This window comes from Gymnodraco acuticeps, unplaced genomic scaffold, assembly GCF_902827175.1.
Source record: "Gymnodraco acuticeps unplaced genomic scaffold, fGymAcu1.1, whole genome shotgun sequence".
Classification (NCBI taxonomy): domain Eukaryota; kingdom Metazoa; phylum Chordata; class Actinopteri; order Perciformes; family Bathydraconidae; genus Gymnodraco; species Gymnodraco acuticeps.
In genome coordinates this window covers 671,999-692,702 of record NW_022989937.1, presented here as the reverse complement: position 1 = coordinate 692,702, position 20,704 = coordinate 671,999, and the positions used below count along the sequence as shown (strand labels likewise).

General features: G+C 43.4%; 1 protein-coding gene across 1 annotated transcript; it reads right to left on the bottom strand.

The window, feature by feature from the left end:
- Positions 1 to 11,406: 11,406 nt before the first annotated feature.
- On the bottom strand, positions 11,407 to 14,931 carry LOC117542417. Its single transcript, XM_034210071.1, is given in 3 exon segments — positions 11,407 to 12,564; positions 12,632 to 13,424; positions 13,426 to 14,931. Coding segments are annotated over 3 exon segments (3,138 nt in total). The 3' UTR covers positions 11,407 to 11,725.
- Between the last annotated feature and the right edge of the window lie 5,773 nt (positions 14,932 to 20,704).

The following is a 20,704-nucleotide window of genomic DNA, read 5'->3' as shown; positions in this document are numbered from 1 at the left end:
GTGTGTGTGTGTGTGTGTGTGTGTGTGTGTGTGTGTGTGTGTGTGTGTGTGTGTGTGTGTGTGTGTGTGTGTGTCAATTGTTCTTAAAGGTAGGGGGTAGATCATTTTGGAGAAACCAGCTCGAGTGAGCTAGAATTTGAAAAGTACACAACCGGGGGAAAATCTGCCACTGCCTCACAGAGCCCCTCCTCCAACACCCATGAACGCGCACACATGACCAAAAGAGGGCACGAGATAAGTTTGTGCACAGGCTGTATGCGTCTGAACCCCGCACTGATGCTGCATTCGTTTCTTGACTGGCGCTCCGGACGGATGGCGGTAAGTTGGCACAGGCTGATTAAAAACCCAATTCGAGGCGTCTCTTGGCCATTTTTCTTTTTTGAAAGGTGACTTGGTAAGTGGAAATGACTGTCTTTTTATTTAGTTTGAGCATATTTATATCTTCATCTAATTCCACCCCCCACTATCTGCTGGCGTCATAGCCACAGGAAGGGGTGGAGAAAAGGGGGGAGAGGCCTGGGCTGGGAGGGGGGCTGGGTAGACAGTCTCACGCATAACTTCAAAGAGACACCTAGATTAACATCAAAGGCTTATAACACACCAGTGTGAAGTCACACCTGCCTGTTATAACACCTCACATCAAAGGGCAAACATCAGAGGCTAATTCGATTATACAACTCTGAGGGGCACGGGCCAGACAGCGTAACTTCAAAGAGACTATCTTAATCAATACATCAAAGAACTAAACAACAAAGGCACTACACAGGGGGGCTTTTCACACCTATCTGATAACACACATCAACGGATCTCGAACAATGGGAGGCAGGACTTAGCTCATTTGCATAATTGGGGGCGTGTCCACTTGTCACTTTTTATGCATACTAATGAGACGAAAGGGGTATGAATATAACTACTGTGGGTGAGTAGATGAATCAGGATGATGAGTAGCAGCTGCGGAGGTGAATTGGCGGGAACTGAAAGTAGGTCAGCCACGCCCAGCCAGGAAGACAGACAGATACAAACATGAAACAAAAAGAGAAGCAGAAGGAGGGAAAACTGCACATCCTTACAGTACCCCCCCCCCCCCCTCTCAATGGGAGCCTCCTAGCGACCTCCAGGCTTTTCGGGATGAGCCCTGTGGAAATCCCTCACCATAACGGGGTCCATTATCCGAGATCGAGGAACCCAGCAACGCTCCTCCAGGTTGTAACCCTCCCAATCCACCAAGTATTGTAAGCCCCTGCCCCGGCGTCTAACATCCAAGAGTCGATGCACGGTATAGGCAGCATGATCATGAATGACTCGGGGGGGAGAAACTGAAAACTAAGAAGGAGACTGAAATATTTTCACTCTGATGCAAAACTGTGTGCGCGAAGCCCCCACATTTTTGTTTTACCATGTGTGTGTATGGGGAGATTCCCCTTCGATTCTATTGGCTCTAACGGTCAGAAAGAGATGTCAATCACCAAAATCGACCAATGGGTTCCAGAGAAACGGTAAAACCCCCATTTCCACCCAAATCACCTCAGAGGTGGAGTTTTATTGGCTAAACCTCTCTAAAAAGGTCAAATGTCACTTGTTTCGCATCAATCTTGATACAGGGTACTTATTATATGTTGTACTTTGGATTCCTAAAGCTTTTAGTCTACCTTACCATCATCCAAGGGTAGTTTTCACCCGGCACGTGCACACATAGACATCAAAGTGGGCTTGAGCCCCTGCCCAGAGAAAGTGCTCTTTTTCCCCCCTTTTTTATTTTTTATAAATGAATATATATCTACTGCTGTTTGCACACAGTTTCCCTTTCCAAAAATATATTGATTGAATACAAAATATCAGGTCGGGAGATTAGACTGTGAAGTTCCGTAGCTCTCCCTCCCTCCCTCCCTCCACGTCTTCTGCACAGCGGTGCGGACATCGGCAGTCACTTCAGACAGACAGGTCGCAGCACCTTAACTTAACTAGGCCTAATTAAAATGTGCTAATTTGCATGCAGTTACCAAGGCCTTGCAGGTGAAAAGGATAAAACAAAAAAACATATCACCTCTCAACTTCCTCAGATAGTTGCTTACGTCAAGTCAGTATTTCCCCCGGAAATGTTATGTTTAAATGCAGATTAGCTTTAAATCTATAGAGGAATTCAGATATGGCAGTAAAACGAACACCATTTATATGTGTTTTTTGGAAGTTTTATTTCCCTTAGAGTGAAAGAAAACATGGAAGCAAAATAGACCAAAAATAACAAGTACATGAAAAAACAATATTTTTGCCTGTAATGTCCTTAAACAGTAACTTCATCATATTGATTGTTGGCTGGTCATTTAATAACTATTAATTGTACTAGTTTGTTGTCTGCTCTTGTGCATTGTGAATACTAAATAAGACCATTAGGCGCTTTCACACCAAGTAATTTGCCGTACTTAGTTCATCAGAACTCTTTAGTTCTGATTAACTAAATAGCAGATCGCGTTCACACCGGAATAAGTCCCTGGGGGTGGATTAGGCAAATGAAGCCGCTGACGTCACTTATTCTTCTTCTACTTTGGGTTTACTGCAGGCCGCAAACAACTTCACGGCGTATACTGCCACCCGAAGTCCCTGGCCAGAAGTCCCCCGGAGTTAGGGACTGGCTTCAGTAGAAGCTGCTGGGACTCCCAGCAGCTTCTACTGAAGCTTTCCGAGTAAATAGCCAGAAACGCCGACACCTCCTCATCTCCACCGCTCCCATGTTTTATTTTGTGTTGCCATAAGTTAGTCTCTCTCTGTTTGTGCGCTGGGCTAATGCTAATGCTAATAATGCTAATGCAAGGATAATAAAATGGCGCCTTCACAAAACTTTTTGGAAGTTTTACGGTGGCGTGGTTTGCAATCCGCCCAACCAATCAGAAATGGGAACTTTTTCTTCCATGAAAGTCCCTGCTCTCTAGCAGGGACTGAAAAGGGGGTAAAAAGGTTCTCATGAACTAAGTTCTAGTTCCGGATTTTTTTGGTGTGAACGCAACTACTCCGGTGTGAAAGCGCCTATTGTCTCTGTGTTAGCTGATTATTTTTGTACAATTCTGTAGTAGAGTATTAAACAATTACGTGAGTGTGAGGGTATTAAAATAAATTGGTCAGTAAGTCAGAGATGTGCAACTATATTTAACTTTTTGTTTTAAAACATTTTTTTATAAATGATTATGGGAAGTGCCCTTTTTCTCACTTGAGCACCCGCCCCTCAAAATGTGTTTTTTATTTCTTTAAAATAAAAAATATCTATATTGTTCTGACTATTCTACATCCAACTCACAGGTTTATCATTACTTTGAGGAAAAAGATTATTAATGTAACCCTTTTAGAAGGGAAGATATGGTCATTTGTTCTGGGAATGTCATTTTCGAGCCTGAGACCTGAAAAACAGGCTCAGGGCTAAACAGGTTAAAACGATAAAAACGCTGCTAAAGTTAATCCATAGGTTAATCCAATGTGTCTGTGTCCCTTTGAAATTATTTCAAATCATCCATAAGTGTGAGGGAATGATTCTCGCCTGTTGACGTTTATGAGCAACCCTGAGTCTGTTATCTCTCTTAAGGAATGGGAGGCTCCAGCTATCTTGATAAACCAGTTTATTACTAGAGTAAGATATCTTTGTGACCTTGTATAAACCCTACGCCCCGTCCTGCGCCCCAAGACCCTCAGAGGCATCACTGCTGGTCGTAAAAAAACCTGCATGAGGAGGTCAGGGTTGCAAAATCTGTCTGTTCTTTTAGGTCAATGTTGTATTATTTGTTTCATTTATTCTTAAATCTATGTATTGTATGGTAATAATGAATAAAAACGTAATGTATTGAACACATTCCGAAACAAAGCAGATAAGACAGAACTAGACTCAGACATAATACTAATTATTGTTGAAACCTTTTGCGCTGTTGCTGCAAAATGAAAACTTTGTTGATTATCTGTTCCAACTGGCCACTGGAATCAGATAATTAATATAAGTTGAAGTTCAATTACAGTTTTAAATATAGTTTAACATTCTTTATTAAACTGCTTCAAATTATTTCTCGTATCAACCAATTGGTCTCCATAGACATTACTCAAATTAAAATAGTTGTTAAACTACTGACACATTTTCTGAACCCGAGCTTATGAACAACAGAGTAAAGGTCGCTGGTTAAGGCAGGATCAATATATTTATTGAAGTTTTTATTGTGCATAATATGTGCATAATAAATGTGCTAAATGAATTGAGCAATTTTTTTTTTAAGAAGTATAATGTTGCAATCTCTTTAAAATCAGTAATTGCAGTTCAAAAATAGATGTTGTTTTCCAAGGGCCTCTCCTTCACAGGCCCACACAATAAATCATGAGACTTCCAAATCCTAACAGACAGAGATCAGTATCACTTTGTGTTGCAAGCCAAATCCATGAAGGGGTTCTACTCGAGCCCAATTTAAATACCATAAAGAAAGTATTGAACCCAGCTCAAGCTAAATGTCAAATGTCTTTAATTAATGTAGAAGTGTTTTAATTTCTTAAAAAAATTCCAGTCTGGCTTCCTTCGAGTTCAGTCTAAGCATCAAATTGTTTCTCATAACATTCTCACTGCTGCACACACACACACACACTCACACACACACACACACACACACACACACACACACACACACACACACACACCACACACACACACACACACACACACACACACACACACACACACACACACACACACACACACACACACACACACACTTTGTTAGAGATTAAAAGGGATATCTGATCCGCTTTTCAAATCTCTGCGCGTTCCTATGAAGCTGGTTATAATACAGGAAGAAATCCAGTGCCACCAAGTAAACAATATCTACTTTAATGGTAATATGACAAAACAATACAATCAATACAGTACAAATTCAATACAGTTAATCTTTGGGATCCCGAATTTACCTGCACGTGAGCCAGCCAGAGGAAAGAGGCTGAACACCGCGTGTGTTTCTGTGTTTCTACTCTGTGACAATGGGAGGAGTTATCAGATCCTCCCATTCGGACATCATTGATTGGCCGCCCCAAATATCACAGACACCTTAGACCTTAGGCTTCCCCAATCACTGTAGCTAGATCTAAATTGAATGCAACTCAAGACATGCTCTCACCTTCCCCCATCTTCCTTTGTCCTCAAAAACATATGTCAAACAGGCCCCACATCCAGCTCACAGTTCCACCCAAATTATTCCCATTTTAAGCTTATCCATAGTTTGCTAACATGAATAAATACAAATATAACTCTACAAATCCCCCTTTTGGTCTCATTTTAAGAGATCAACTATTTCAAGACACTCACATTATAACCTGGGATTCAGACTATTTAAACATTCAGGAATGGCTCCACATATCAACTTCATATGACCGTGTAGAAATACCAAAATATATCCTCAGTGTTTAGACAAATCGTTCATCAATAGCACAAAAATAAACATACCAAAAAATATAGAAGAAAATAGTAAAATATATGTTTCCAAATAACCTCTTTTATCATTTATCATTTAGTCCTCCTTAATCATCAAATTACAAACTTTAGAAATAGCTTGCATCTCAAAGATTTGCTTCAAGACAATTATAGTAAAAACACATTTAACATTTAGGATTATTAGCAATCCACCTGAGGTATAAAATCTGGATTGTAAAGGTCCAGTTGAAATTCACAGTTCAAAGTATAACATTCACAGTGGTGATTCAATTAATCCGTACTCTGCAAAATTGCAGTGTCTTCAAGCTTTAACGTTACTTCACGTATACTTCATTACGCTTTAGTCAAAAGTAAGGCACTTATCTATACATTCATTTTAGTCAAATACATTGTTTAAAAATCTGAAAAAGAAGAATCAGACATTTATTGCGTAGTGTAAAAACCCGAAAAGGTAAAATCTATATACATCTTCTACATTCTGAGTGTCAATTTTAATCAACTTGTCATTCATTTTGTGGGGGTCCCCATGGAGCAGAAGCCGTGATTGTGCCCCACGGATCTGAAAGCTGGGCGTCGTACATCAACACGGAGTCATCCACTGTGGAATATCCTACTAGTCTCTGTGGAGCCTGGAGGGCGGTTTTGGTCATCTTTCGTATGGCTAGTTTAACTACAGTGACCAAGCAGATTATCACAATTAGCACAACTAAGATAAACATTGAAACGGTTACTGCAAATTTAACCAACCCCGCACCCCACGATCCAAAAGTTCCAGTTAAATCCCCAAGGGTAAACCCATGAGTTTCATGCAACTCTTTTATCCCCCTGGCGGTATCATGAGCCATATCCATGACCTCAGGTGTGGCATCAGAGATGAAAGAACAACACTCAGATCCAATCACCTTGCATGTGCCCCCCTGGGCGGCTAATAAAAGATCCAGTGCCATACGATTTTGTAATGCTACAGTCCTAACCTCCTGTAATTCTTTATGTTCGGCTAACATGGCTGTGTTAGATGCATTTAAGTGATTTTCCACTACTTTGGACAACGCCACAATTTCCTGCTGAGAAACATAAATACCGTACCATGGTAAAAATAGACTAGCCATCCGCTGTCCTTCTGTAATCGACCTGCTGTTTCTATGTAGAGAGGGAAGTATAGCTGCAATCTCATCAGTCTTCACTTTACGGATTAAAGGGATTAGATAGGCCAGGTAACAGGTGCCATAGAAAATGTCATAAGGCATACAGCCATAGGCTCGGTCCCCACAAACTAAGTAAACCCTCTGCGGGAGGGGCGTTCTGGCTAACTGCACCTTTATTACGGTATTACAGTCGCTGTGGCCCACATCTGGAGAGGTAAGAGATCCTCTTTCATTCTGGAAACAGATGGACACATTCTTCCACTCATGTACTACAACTGGGGGGAACATAGACAGAACAGTCACGGGTAGGGGACTTACCTAAGGGTAATGGCTGCGAACAGTCATGTATTTTAACCTCAACTGAGTCCACTGTTCTGGAGCCGAACCAGGGCACTACTGTTACCAAAGCCTCAACTAATAAAGATGGAGTGTGTGGTTGCAGTGTACATATTGGACTGGTAAAGTTAACCGAGCAATTAGTCTGGGCTAGAGCTAATTGGAATCTGTATTCAAAAGCTAGGTTAATATATTTCTTCACATATATTAGTCTTAGGACCGTCAACTGTTTGAACCCCTCTGGCAGGTAATCTTTATTTACTGTCTCAACAATGAGCGAGATTAAACCCTTGTATTGTAGAGGTTTCTCAGAGTTTATTGGATACGAAGGAGTGTAACAATCCTCGGCCTCATCTCCAATGAGGGATGCTATGTCATTCCAGCTAACTAAACCGTAGTCAGCTTTCGTGAAAGGAATTGGGCTAAACATGGGAGAATGTACGGATTCTGGCATGTTTTGGCACAGCCAACAGTTGCTAACATTGCGTTCATGTGCATAGTCTAACATTAAACTCATTGCCGAATTGGTTTTAGTTAGTTTAGGTGGAGCGATTAAGGCCTTTTTTGAAGAATCTACATCCTCTCCTGTTTGTTTAGGTGGAGTGGATATTAGGGCTTTTTCCGGAAAACCTGTTTCATGATATGGTTCAATATATGTTCTAATAGAGGCGTGTCCGGCGACCCCTAAATTAGAAAAATCTGTTTCATGCTCTGGTTCAATAAATGCACATCCAGTGACCCCCGAATTGGGAGCTTTGTAATCTGGCTTCCGTGCCGTGCACTGGGACTCATATTTTAACTGTTCTGCCGTGCTACACCACAGTTCTGGGGGCATATTTGCAATGGTGTTGAGTGTTATTCTTACCATCCCTGACGAGACCCGGAACTCCTGATACTGCGTCCCTGGATACGCTTCCCACACCGTGTAGTCGTCACCCTTGCTTAAAAACACAGGGTACGTAATAACCAACACATCCTCACTCCCAGGTCGGCCTATGTTGACGTTATGTCAAGTTCCCTGTCGGCTTTTTCCAACGCAAGGGGGGGGGGCCTTAGCGTCCATTTTCAACGCAAGGGGGGGGGCCCTTAGCGTCCATTTTCAGCTTTCCGGGATGTCCATATGCTTCTATAGACGCTCATGGAAGCACGGCATTTGTTTGTGTCGGCTGCCCTTAAAGGCAATGTGAGCGTCCATTCTCATTGGATAACGGAGAATTGTACACCCGGAAGTAAGTATTCCGCTTACTGTCGATTGATTTTACAGTGATATCTGCACTACTCATCGACTAAAAAACACCAGATTATCCTTGTTAATTACACAACATTGATTGGTTTAAATTGTGTGCAATGCTTTTGTATTTTTCCCCTTCGATTCGGAGAAACAAATATGTTTTCGGAGTAAAGGATGGCAGAAGACACTACACTACCCAGAATCCCCAGCTATCGTTTGGACTACACCATGTGCTCTGTTTGACGTCACGTGATCTTCAAATTTCTCCCTGAAGAAAAAAAAAAACATGGCCGAACTTCGTTTTATTCTCGATGGAAAATGCCTATTTTAAAGTTAGTTTGGCCATTAAAATGTGTTTTGATGTCATTTGATGCGAGAAATATGAGTTGTTATTTCAGATTATGTGTGCAGTGGATGTACATGATCTTTAGTTTGCTAGTTATTACGAAGATTACTTCAGGAAATTGCGTCCATAAGGTTTTCATTGTTACCAAGGTGGTTGCTAGGGACGCTGCTATCGATATTATTTCTGTTATGTTGTTTAACTGTTTAATGGTGTTATCTTTATTGCTACCCCCTTCCCCGTCAATGTATAGTGTTGGTCCACAGCGAAAACATATTAGTTTAACAAAATCCGCATCTAAAGATAGCCACTACACTACCCAGAATCCCCAGCTATCGTTTGGACTACACCATGTGCTCTGTTTGACAAACCCCGTGATAGTCCTCAAGCTCTGTGATTGGAGAGTGTGCTCCGAGGGTTACGCTGAGCCTCGAACAGCACTTGAAATGGGATGGAACCACGCAGACTGTCCAAAACTGGATTTGAACGGGTCCACCGCGTCCCCCCTCCCCCACCCTGTCCCCAGAACTACAAATGCTGGCTATTCTGTTACGCAACATGTTCTGTATCTATGGCACGTCTCTACTGGGAGTTGTAGTTTTAAAAGACGTTTTCGTATTTCCCATAATAAGAAGTTGCCAGTATTAAACTGTGTACATCCCTGGAGGTTTAGGGGATAGGAAACACTCACATTTAAAACATATAATTAATAAATGGGTGAAAATTGCTTGTGCCCATAATGGGCAGCATTAATATATATATACACACATGCCAGCTAAGGTCAGAAGAGCTTTATTTAACAGCTGGTCTTATGTTTGTGACCCCTGTTGTTAATTGATAACATTACATTACATTAATTGATAAGCCTGAAACATGCACTTGTTAAGGTTCAGAGGCACATATTTGCAAATATGGCAGTATAGCCATCGATCAGCTTAAGATAAGATATACTTTATTGATCTCAAGTTGGAACATTTGCGTTACATCAGCATGTGTAACAGTTAAATATGCAGTGGTGTTTATTTGTAAATAATTTAGTATAATCACACAAATTCTGTGTTTTATATTCAACAATTCTGTGTTCTTTATTTATTGATTGTTCAATACCTGACAAGGTCGGAGATGAAATATCTATATACATCTTATAAGAGTATAATACATTATGTATAATATCAGTTAAAATAAGTGCTTCAACATAGTTAACATTGCTGGAGGTACGCACAAATATTGATAGATGTCTTGTAATGCACTATTGAGGAAACTGCGACCCAAGTTTTTCATTCAATGCATAACTACACCATAGTTGTGTAGGCCTATATGATATGTCAATAAACCTTAGAAAATCTTGAAATCTTGAAAGGGATGTGCAAAATAGTCATTATATACAGTCTTTAATGAACTATTAGTAGAGAATAACGAGTAATTAATATACTTTATAGGGATCCTATTAATATCTAATGATAAAAATAATGAAATTCAATAACATGCTTTAACCACTAGGTGTCCCTTTATATCAGCTGTGCACCGTTATGGTGTAAATACAGCCTATCTACCAATTGGATCAAATATAAAAGTCAGCCGAATTAGTGTTGATACTGCAAGGAGACGTATTGTGTGAAAATAAATGTAAGATGTTGTTTAATGGCTGATATATTTATGATCCACGTCACGTTTTCAGTTCCTCATGTTTGTCTAGAAGTCTTCTCATCAGGGCTCTATAAATACAGAACTACGGCAGATATGTAATATTTAATGCAGCCGAACCGTGTATTACAATGCCGTTATGTGATGACTTCCAAAGAGAAAAGCAAGCACACTCGGAATAAAGTATTATTGTATTTTTTTTCAATGTTTTCGGTCTGTTTCCGTTATTTGTTCATGACGATGTGCTGTGAGATGTGAGACTGGAATTGCACAGGGGGAAAATAACGTAGGCTATCTTTAGATGCGGATTTTGTTAAACTAATATGTTTTCGCTGTGGACCAACACTATACATTGACGGGGAAGGGGGTAGCAATAAAGATAACACCATTAAACAGTTAAACAACATAACAGAAATAATATCGATAGCAGCGTCCCTAGCAACCACCTTGGTAACAATGAAAACCTTATGGACGCAATTTCCTGAAGTAATCTTCGTAATAACTAGCAAACTAAAGATCATGTACATCCACTGCACACATAATCTGAAATAACAACTCATATTTCTCGCATCAAATGACATCAAAACACATTTTAATGGCCAAACTAACTTTAAAATAGGCATTTTCCATCGAGAATAAAACGAAGTTCGGCCATGTTTTTTTTTTCTTCAGGGAGAAATTTGAAGATCACGTGACGTCAAACAGAGCACATGGTGTAGTCCAAACGATAGCTGGGGATTCTGGGTAGTGTAGTGTCTTCTGCCATCCTTTACTCCGAAAACATATTTGTTTCTCCGAATCGAAGGGGGAAAAATACAAAAGCATTGCACACAATTTAAACCAATCAATGTTGTGTAATTAACAAGGATAATCTGGTGTTTTTTAGTCGATGAGTAGTGCAGATATCACTGTAAAATCAATCGACAGTAAGCGGAATACTTACTTCCGGGTGTACAATTCTCCGTTATCCAATGAGAATGGACGCTCACATTGCCTTTAAGGGCAGCCGACACAAACGAATGCCGTGCTTCCATGAGCGTCTATAGAAGCATATGGACATCCCGGAAAGCTGAAAATGGACGCTAAGGGCCCCCCCCTTGCGTTGAAAATGGACGCTAAGGCCCCCCCCCCTTGCGTTGGAAAAAGCCGACAGGGGACTGACATAACGTCAACATAGGCCGACCTGGGAGTGAGGATGTGTTGTAATAACACAGTTTGGTGAGTTGCATATTGCAGTTGGGCAGTCAAAAGAAACCTTCTGTGGTTCGTGAGCAGAGAGAGGGGCATTCCTCCTTCTTCTCTCTCTGTGTCTCTCTCTCATTGTACTGAATGTTAGTGTGGTGATTGGAAACAACCTGTCTTTGTCGCTAGGCACTGATTGGCCCGTTGGTGTGATTTTGCCCTCAGAGTCTGGGCCACCTGTCGTTGGAATGGTCACAGCTTCATCACGCGGGGCTACCTTGGACAGGTACAGCAGGCCCAGCACGAGGAGGATGATGACAGCTTTCACACGCCAGCCTCCGGTGGAGGAGACAGACGCCATCTGGAAGCGTTGATCCACCCCGCTCTGCCTCGTTCCCTCAGGGCCGTTCCTCGACGTCCTCTTCAGCCCGCCCGCTTATGGCGACTTCTGGGTCGGTGATAGGAGTGTTGTCCTCTGGTTCCTCCTCCTCTGCGCGGACCACGTCCGTGATGATGTCGTCTAGGGTCCTTCCCGGAGGTTTCCCCACTGCGCACTGATTCCAGTGGTACCAGATGTCTCCTTTCCCTTCCAAGCGGACAGCGTGAGATGTCCTCTGCATCACCCGATGGGGTCCAGAGAACCTGGGTCTCAGCCACTTGGGTCTGATCGCTTTCAGCCAGACGAACTCCGCAGTGTTCGCTTCGTGTTTCTCGGGTCCCCCTTTTGCCTCTGCAACCTGGGTGGAAAAATCTGCCACTAATCCCTTAAGTTGCTGGAAGTATGGTTTCGAACTCAGAACCTCTACTTCCTTTCCTACACTTAGGGCTCCTGGACCTGGGAACTGGTGACCATAAGTGAGCTCAAATGGAGAGAAACCTGTCCCTTTGTTAATGGAGCTCCTGATTGACATAAGAGCCAGAGGCAATGCGTCTAACCATTTCATGCCTGTCTCTTCACATGCTTTGCTGAGTTTTTGTTTTAAGTTCTGGTTCATCCTTTCCACTTTTCCCTGAGACTGTGGATGATAAACTGCTCCAAAACTGTGTCTTAGTCCTAGGGACTCTTCTACTGTGCGTAGGTCATGATTCTTGAAATGGCTGCCATTGTCTGACCTCACTTTCCTAGGAAATCCATGTAATGGAATGTAATGCGTGACTAGGAATTTGATCACTGAGTCTGCATCTTCTCTTCTGCAAGGGATAGCTTCTGGCCAACCTGTGTATCCATCTACTACTACTAAACAAATATCTGAATCCTCTTACTTTGTCAATCATGTCAGTGTAGTCAATGATGATTTATTCTCCTGCCATCTTAGGTAAGGGAAACTTTCCCTGGTGTGGTTTCACAGTGGCTCTGATGTTATGGGTTAAGCAAATTACACACTCTTCTAGGTGATTTGCTATCATGTCTGGTAGGTATGGGTGCCACCAGTGGGTCAGGTGCCTGTTCATCTGAGTTTTACCACAATGCGTTGGGCCGTGTGCTTCTTTAAGCATGGATCTTATCCACTCTGGGGGTATAACCGGTCTCCCATCTGGGGAGTACCATATCCCCTCTTTGTTGGTAGCTCCCCTGTTTGACCATAGTTTTTTGTCTTGAGGAGACCCCGCTTCTTGAGCTTCTTTAAGCGTCTCATCTGTTATTGCGGGCAGCAAGTCAGCGGATTTTAAGACAAGCATTTGATACCATAGTGTATATCCTGCCTTCTCTTTAGCTGCTTTGTCTGCTGCATTGTTACCCCAAGCCAAGTAGTTGTTTTCTGCGTTGTGACCTTTACACTTAAGTAAAGCTAACTTGTTGGGCAACATTACTGCTTCTGCAAGCCTTTTGATCTCTTTCTCATGTTTGATGGGGGTATTTGTGGACGTTACAAATCCTGCTCTCAACCATTGTCGCATTTCCACGTGAATTACGCCGTGGACATATGCTGAATCAGTGTAGATGTTTACATCCTTTCCTTTTGATAGCTCTAATGCTGCAATGACTCCCATTACTTCTGCCAACTGTGCTGATACTTTCCCTGTTACTTCCCCAGCTGATACTTCCTCAAAGTTTCCCTCAGGTTTTTGTTTTACCACGGCATAGGCTGCTTGGAGGCCGTTTTGGGGGTGGTCTAAAACAACAGCCGTCTGTGAACAGGTTTTCTGCCTGTGGGATGGGCTCGTCTCTGAGATCTATTCTTAGCTTCACATCTTGAATGATTCTTTCCTCACACCTATGGGGCTCTCCGCTACCTATGGTGTTTGCGCTGTTAACTCCTTCGTGTGTGTATGTGATGTGTGCCTTTGTCAGAGTTTTCTCCAGCCTTGTTTGTCTCGTTGAAGTCATTGTGAATGCACTTGAGTTCACAAAAGAGACAATGCTGTGTGTTGTCAGTACTGTCAAAGGATGGCCCATCACAATGTGTGAAATCTTGTTTAAGATACGTGCTGTACCTGCCGCGTGTCTCATGCAGGGAGGTTCTCTGTTTTCCACTCTGTCCAGTGTAACACTGACATACATCAATATTGTCCTACAACCCCCCTTTTTCTGAAAAAGAATCCCATTTACTGTGTCTTCATTTTCAGAAACATCAAGAAAGAATGGTAATGCATAGGATGCAGCGGCGAGAGCCGTGACTTGGGACATGGATTGTTTGAGAGAAATGAACGCAGCTTCTGCCGCTTGTGTCCAGTCTAGTGTGGCAGTGAGATTGCGCATGCCTTTCTCGTTGATGAGTTTTCTGAGTTCAGCTGTTCTTGGGTTATACTCTGGGATGTAGTGTCTGCTGTAGCCTGTGAGGCCCAAAAAAGACAACATGTCTTTGACTGTCTTGGGTTTCGGGTGGTTCAAAATGTGTTCCTGATGCGCTGCTGACATGCCCGTGCCTGCTGGGGAAATCACTCTGCCCAAAAATGTCACCTCTTTACGGGTGCATTGTAGCTTTTTCTTGGAGACTTTGAACCCTGATGTGTGGAGGTGCACCAGTAGGTGTCTGGTGGCCTCCAAACAAGAGGCTGCAGAAGGTGCTGCGATGAGAAGGTCGTCTACAAACTGTATTAATACTACCCCCACTGGCAATGTAACGCCCTCTAGCTGTTCCCTGAGCACTTTGTTGAATATTCCTGGAGACAAACTGAAGCCTTGTGGTAGTCTTGTGTATTGTAGTTTCTCCCCTCCTATTGTAAAAGAAAAAATAGGTCTCATACTCTCTGCCAGAGGTATGCAGAAGAAAGCGTTGGCTAGGTCAATACAGGTGAACCATGTATGTTCAGGTGAGACATTACAGATAGCCGTGTAGGGGTTAGGAACTGGTATCAGAGCTGTAGTCGTAATAGCATTAATGGTTCTCAAATCATGAGCCATTCTGTACTCCCCGCTAGATTTTGATACAGGAAGTATGGGAGTATTCCAAAGGCTTTGTGAGGGTTCTAACACCCCTGCTCTCTTCAGTCCCTCAACTGCCTTGTCAACACCCCCTTTTGCCTGTGGCTTGATCGGGTATTGTGACCGGTTCACAGGCACAGAGCTGCTCACCTCAAATGTTACTGCTGTGGCTTTCAAGCAGAAACCTACATCATGAGAGTGCGACGCCCACAGGTCAGACGGGAGATCACGCAACATGTCAACTGTATATGCATGGTCAGTTTTGTCCCTACCATGATGTCTATCTACTTCGTGTCTTTCCATGTGGATGCATTCTTGTGTGTAGATTTTAAGACGATACGCTCTGTGTGAGGGAGAGTATGTCAGTGCTGCGATCTGCGTAGGTTCCCAATCTTCGACTTCTAGCAGCGTCTTTACCATGGGACCAAGTTCTTTAGCTTCATAACCCTTTCTGATAGCTAATGTAATGTGTGGTGTGGACTCAGCAGACAAACGGTACCAGTACAGTTGTTCATCAGAGAGCTCAACCGACGCAGCCACACCCGCCTGTCCCACAAAGAGATTTGTCGTGGTAACGTCCCACACGGCCATAGACACCTCATTATCATACTCATATTCATAACTTAGGTCGTCTCTTCTATCATAATTCAGCGTCAGGTGGGGGGGGTCTGGAGGGGGGCCATAAGGCCTGAGGAGGTTAATCCATGGCTTCCATTGTTGAAAAATGGAATACAGTCCAGGTGTGTTGTCCCGAGGTCGGTCCAACAGTCCCAGAATATAGTGGCATGTTGGGTTGCTTCTGCCTCAGTGGACTGGGCCAACATCATCTGAGAACCTGATTTTATGGTAGATAACGAACAATTGATGGTTGTGCCATTTGGGAATGATATTATCAGTCCATCCGGGGAACAGAGGATGGAGGCATTCGCTTTGATCAGAATATCCCTACCCATGAGGTTAGCCGGGCTTTTTGGTGCAAGAATATACTGGTGTAAGAATGTCTGTCCTGCTATCTTGGTGGATAACAGCGTGGAAAGCGGTATTTTCTCTATTTTTCCCGAAAACCCTATGACTGAGACTGTTGTAGATGTTTTGGACGCCTTGAAGACGGGAGAATTGATGGTGGAATATCTTGCTCCTGAATCAACAAGGAATGGTAGGTTTGAGTCTTTAACAGTCATATTAATGTATGGATCCGCCAGGCCCGTACATCCAGGGTTCCCTGGGCGTCTTCATTCTTCGTAGTATTCCCCCTCATACAGGACAAACTGGCCATAGGGGGCGGCCATAGCATTAGGGGCAATGTGACCCTGGTTCGGTTGTTGCGGCAATGGGACAGCCTCCTGGGGTGTCTGGATATATGGTCTCTCCGATCCGTTCCCCCCTTTAGCCCGCCCCCTTCCAGGTGGGGCTCCATGTGGGCACTGCTTGAACCAGTGATCTGGCTGTCCGCAAATGAAACACACCTTCACGTATTCCAATCTAGGAGTCATCCCAAAGCCACCTCGACCTCTGACCCCTCCTCTGAACCCGCCCCTCTGTTACCAAGAGCTATTATTGTAGCCAAATTGGGGCTGACTATAGGGCGGACCCTGGTTGGAAAGGCCCCCTTTTGGGTTTTGCTGCCCCTGTGGCTGCGCGGCCGGCGCTACTGGGTGAACAATCAACTGTTTGGCATTCTTTTTGTCATTCTGAACTGTTTTCCGGGCTATTTCCAGCTGCGTTCGCAGTAACTGCACCCTCAACCCCTCTTCCTCAGTTTTAACCTCTGTATGTTGTTTGTTGAATTTACTCAAATGATGGGCTAAATGACGTTCCCACGTCTGTGTGTTTAACTGATCTACCTCTGGATTGTCCTCCATCAGACTTTTAATTTCTTTCGGCACTGCTGCAAGCATTGCTTTACGGAACATCTGTATATGTTGGTCATTATTATCTGGACTGTAGTCAGTTGCCATTGTGTATTGTTGGCGTGCCCTGAGCAACATGGTTGCTGCAGCCTCTCCAGGTGTAAATGTAAATGACAGTGATCCGTAACCTCCCCCTGTCTGTGGGAAATGCTCTCTCATTGCTTTGCCCAGCTTGCTGTGAACATCGTTAAAGGAAATAGGCACGTCATCTTTCATTGTCGATGTTCCTGATCTATCCTCAACTCTTTCTACCTCATAATAGGAAGTCTGTTGTGCTAGTATTCTCCTGAAATCTCCCAGACAGATAGTCTGTCCTACAGCCATGTCCGCAAACCTTCGCATCCAATGTCTCCCTCCCTCAGTAGGCAACGGCATTTTATCGATCAGCGCATGTATGTCCCCTAGTGTGAAAGGATGATAAGCCATCTTCCCGTTTTGCGCGGCCACTAAAGGCGCCTGTAATACTGGAGAAATAAAAGCATGCTTGGTGGGGTCTTCTGCGGTGTGGTGAGACCTTAATCTGTTACGGGGCATTGAAAGAACCTGATCTACCTCCACTAGTTCACCTATTGTTCCCGTCAGAGATATCTGCTTAACTTTGCACCTCACCCTCCTGCTGTCTTCCTCTTCCTGAGAGCTGTCTTTACGACCCTGGCCTCCTGCTCCATTGTAAAACCCCCCAGTTTCATGGCTTGCTGTTTCCCTATCCCTTTTATGGCCCGCTATCTTTCTATCACTTCTGTGGTTCGCCGTCTCTTCCCCACTTTCATGGCCCGATGCCCCCCCCCTCAACACCTGGGTAATAAGGCGTATACGTTTGGCGTGATCTGTTCTGAAAAGGATCACATCCCTCCCCCTTCTCTATATCTTCTAGCGAGCCCTCATATCCGCTTTGTTCCTGTCTCCTGTCTTCCTCCTTGCGTCTATCTTGAATCTGTTGTTCATAGCACCGCCTTTCTCGCATTTCCCTCTCATCCAGGAGGTCAGTTGTGTATGTTATGTCTGGCTGTGTAGCGCCTGAGTGGCTCTTTGTAAGATTTGTCAGAAGGGAAGTAAATTTTTCTGAGGTGAGCTCCTTATCAAGTGGTCGACTGTCCCTGCTCGGGGAAACCCCCTCCTGGTCTGTGTTAAAACTAGGCCTCCGCGTGGTGTGTGCGCTGTCTAGTCTGTCTAACGGGGAGGAAACCTGTTTTTGTTTAACATTTAGTCTTTTCTTTGGAGTAGGGACGCCCCTTAACGGACTCAACGCTACTGTTCCCACCATCCTATAGTTCCCTACGCTCATGGCCGCCTCCTCTCCTTCTGTGTCCGATATATCTGCCACAATCATTTGCAATTTATTTGCGCTGTCGTCGGGTAGAGTATAAGGGGGAGGGGGCTGTGTAGTCAGACTACCTAAATCCGGGTAAAGGAGAGAGGAGCGGGTGGGAATAGCCGGATTTTGTATGGGCGTAGTTAGAGATTTCTGCTCTGAGTTAGAGACAACATTATTTTGCATTCTTTTAAAATATTCGACTCGTTCTGCTACATAGTCAAGAATGTCTCCATGTGTAGGCACCTCCGTGTCTTTAATACCATGAGGGAACAGAAGAGTCTTAACTTCATCTGTTTTTATGGGGCTTTGGATTGCCATTGCACCCGGGAGATTTTGGTCTGTGACGGGAGGAATATTAATTCCAATCATTGCGAGGGCAGCATTGTGACAAACCCTCCTCAATCTATCTAGTGCCTGTTGTTGTTTGTTCCATTTGCTACGGGCAAACCATCTGGGGTTCTGTTTGTTTAGGTGTGCAAGTTGCTTTACAATCTTTCTTTCATATAAATTCAATGCTGTGCCCAAATTACCTACGGTGTCGTCATCCCCCACTCTATTCTCTGTTATCATTGTATCGTGTAGGAATCGGAGATCCGTACAAGCCTTTTCTTTAGCCCCCTGTTTGATTCCACTTAAAATCAATCTCTTAATCTGTTCCCATTGCTCCCTGTAACTCCCTGGAATTTCAGAATAGTCCTTACCATTCTGTCGTTCCATATTCACTTCGCTTTTATTTATCTGACTTAATTAATATGTGTTCACTTGTATTCATATACTGGGCTATTGTCGTTGTTATTATTAACGTGCTTCCCGTCTTCAATACCGGCCAGCAATGTAATGATGAAACTCTAAGTTTGAAGCTAAAATATATACAAATGTCAAGGGTGTGTTACCCCCTTTCAGCCACTAGATGGCAGCAGCAGACCACAAATGAGCTTCACTCTTCTGAGTGCCTCTTTTATCCCCGGAGACAATTGAAAAATCACACAGATTTATTCCCCGTACAGTTTGTCCAGCTTTTATAATGTGATGTTTATTTCAACAGGCTAGTGGACCCGAATGATGCTTCGACACTCTTAAAGAATGTGACCATTCCATGGGGAACTCCCAGGTCGTGAAAAGTCCTTTATCACACGTTTAGCTTTTCAAATTAAGTTTACAGACAAAGGGAAAACGAGAGACGGTCCCGTCACAATTTTTGTTGAGGTTCGCGTTCTCTCCCTCGATTGGTATATAACAGAACTCTGGCTTTTAGCTTTCAGCCTTAGTCTGTTATTTACCCCAGTTTTAGACGGCGACCCGATCTGATATATTGAGTTTCCAGGTTTTGTCGTGCAGGAAATCAAACCTCGCACCCACAAACTGCCCCGTCTCCACGCCACTCAGGAATAATCTACCTGCAGATCCACGCCAAACTGCTCTATTTTCGTTACGCAGGACTTTTGGTCTACCTGTCGATCAACGTTTGCGTTTTGTATATAACTTTCCTAACATAGTAAAATATGCATTGTATATTCCATTTAAACTTTAAAAACACTGTGAAACACCTACAGACAATCCTAAAGTTTTAGTGTATCCAATTTCAGACAGTCGAATTTCATAACAGGCGTCTGTACCTTTGTGTAGAGTTGTGCAGGGCCCTGCTGATTGTCTGAGAAGTTTGAAAGCGTTTGTTCTCGACCCATTCCGGTCGTCTGGATTCTTCCTCAGCTTCGTTATATCTAGACGTCGGGGTCACCACTTTGTTAGAGATTAAAAGGGATATCTGATCCGCTTTTCAAATCTCCGCGCGTTCCTATGAAGCTGGTTATAATACAGGAAGAAATCCAGTGCCACCAAGTAAACAATATCTACTTTAATGGTAATATGACAAAACAATACAATCAATACAGTACAAATTCAATACAGTTAATCTTTGGGATCCCGAATTTAACTGCACGTGAGCCAGCCAGAGGAAAGAGGCTGAACACCGCGTGTGTTTCTGTGTTTCTACTCTGTGACAATGGGAGGAGTTATCAGATCCTCCCATTCGGACATCATTGATTGGCCGCCCCAAATATCACAGACACCTTAGACCTTAGGCTTCCCCAATCACTGTAGCTAGATCTAAATTGAATGCAACTCAAGACATGCTCTCACCTTCCCCCATCTTCCTTTGTCCTCAAAAACATATGTCAAACAGGCCCCACATCCAGCTCACAGTTCCACCCAAATTATTCCCATTTTAAGCTTATCCATAGTTTGCTAACATGAATAAATACAAATATAACTCTACAACACACACACACACACACACAACACACACACACACACACACACACACACACACACACACACACACACACACACACACACACACACACACACACACACACACACACACACACACACACACACACACTTTGGATGAGTATTCACCTTGTTCACATTGTAAATTGTTGCCTTCTTTAGAGTTATTAGGAATTCAAGATTGATTATTAACTTAACTACAAGATCTGAGTAGGCTACTTCTCCCACCTCTGCAGACCTGATGTGATAACGTTACTCGTAATTGGGGCAACAGAGATACGAGTTAAGGAAGTCGCAAATTGTGCATTTCTCTGACTGAATATGACGCCTTTTGGCCGGCTGTTTGGACAGACTACTCTACTCGTGTCAACGCGCTAACGCGAAAACACTAATGGCAAGCGAGCATTGTCCACATCGAGCCTTGTAGAGTATCTCTATACTTTTGAATGCTCTGTCCCCGGCAGATCTCTGTGTGCCGCTGCAGCATGTCTGTTAG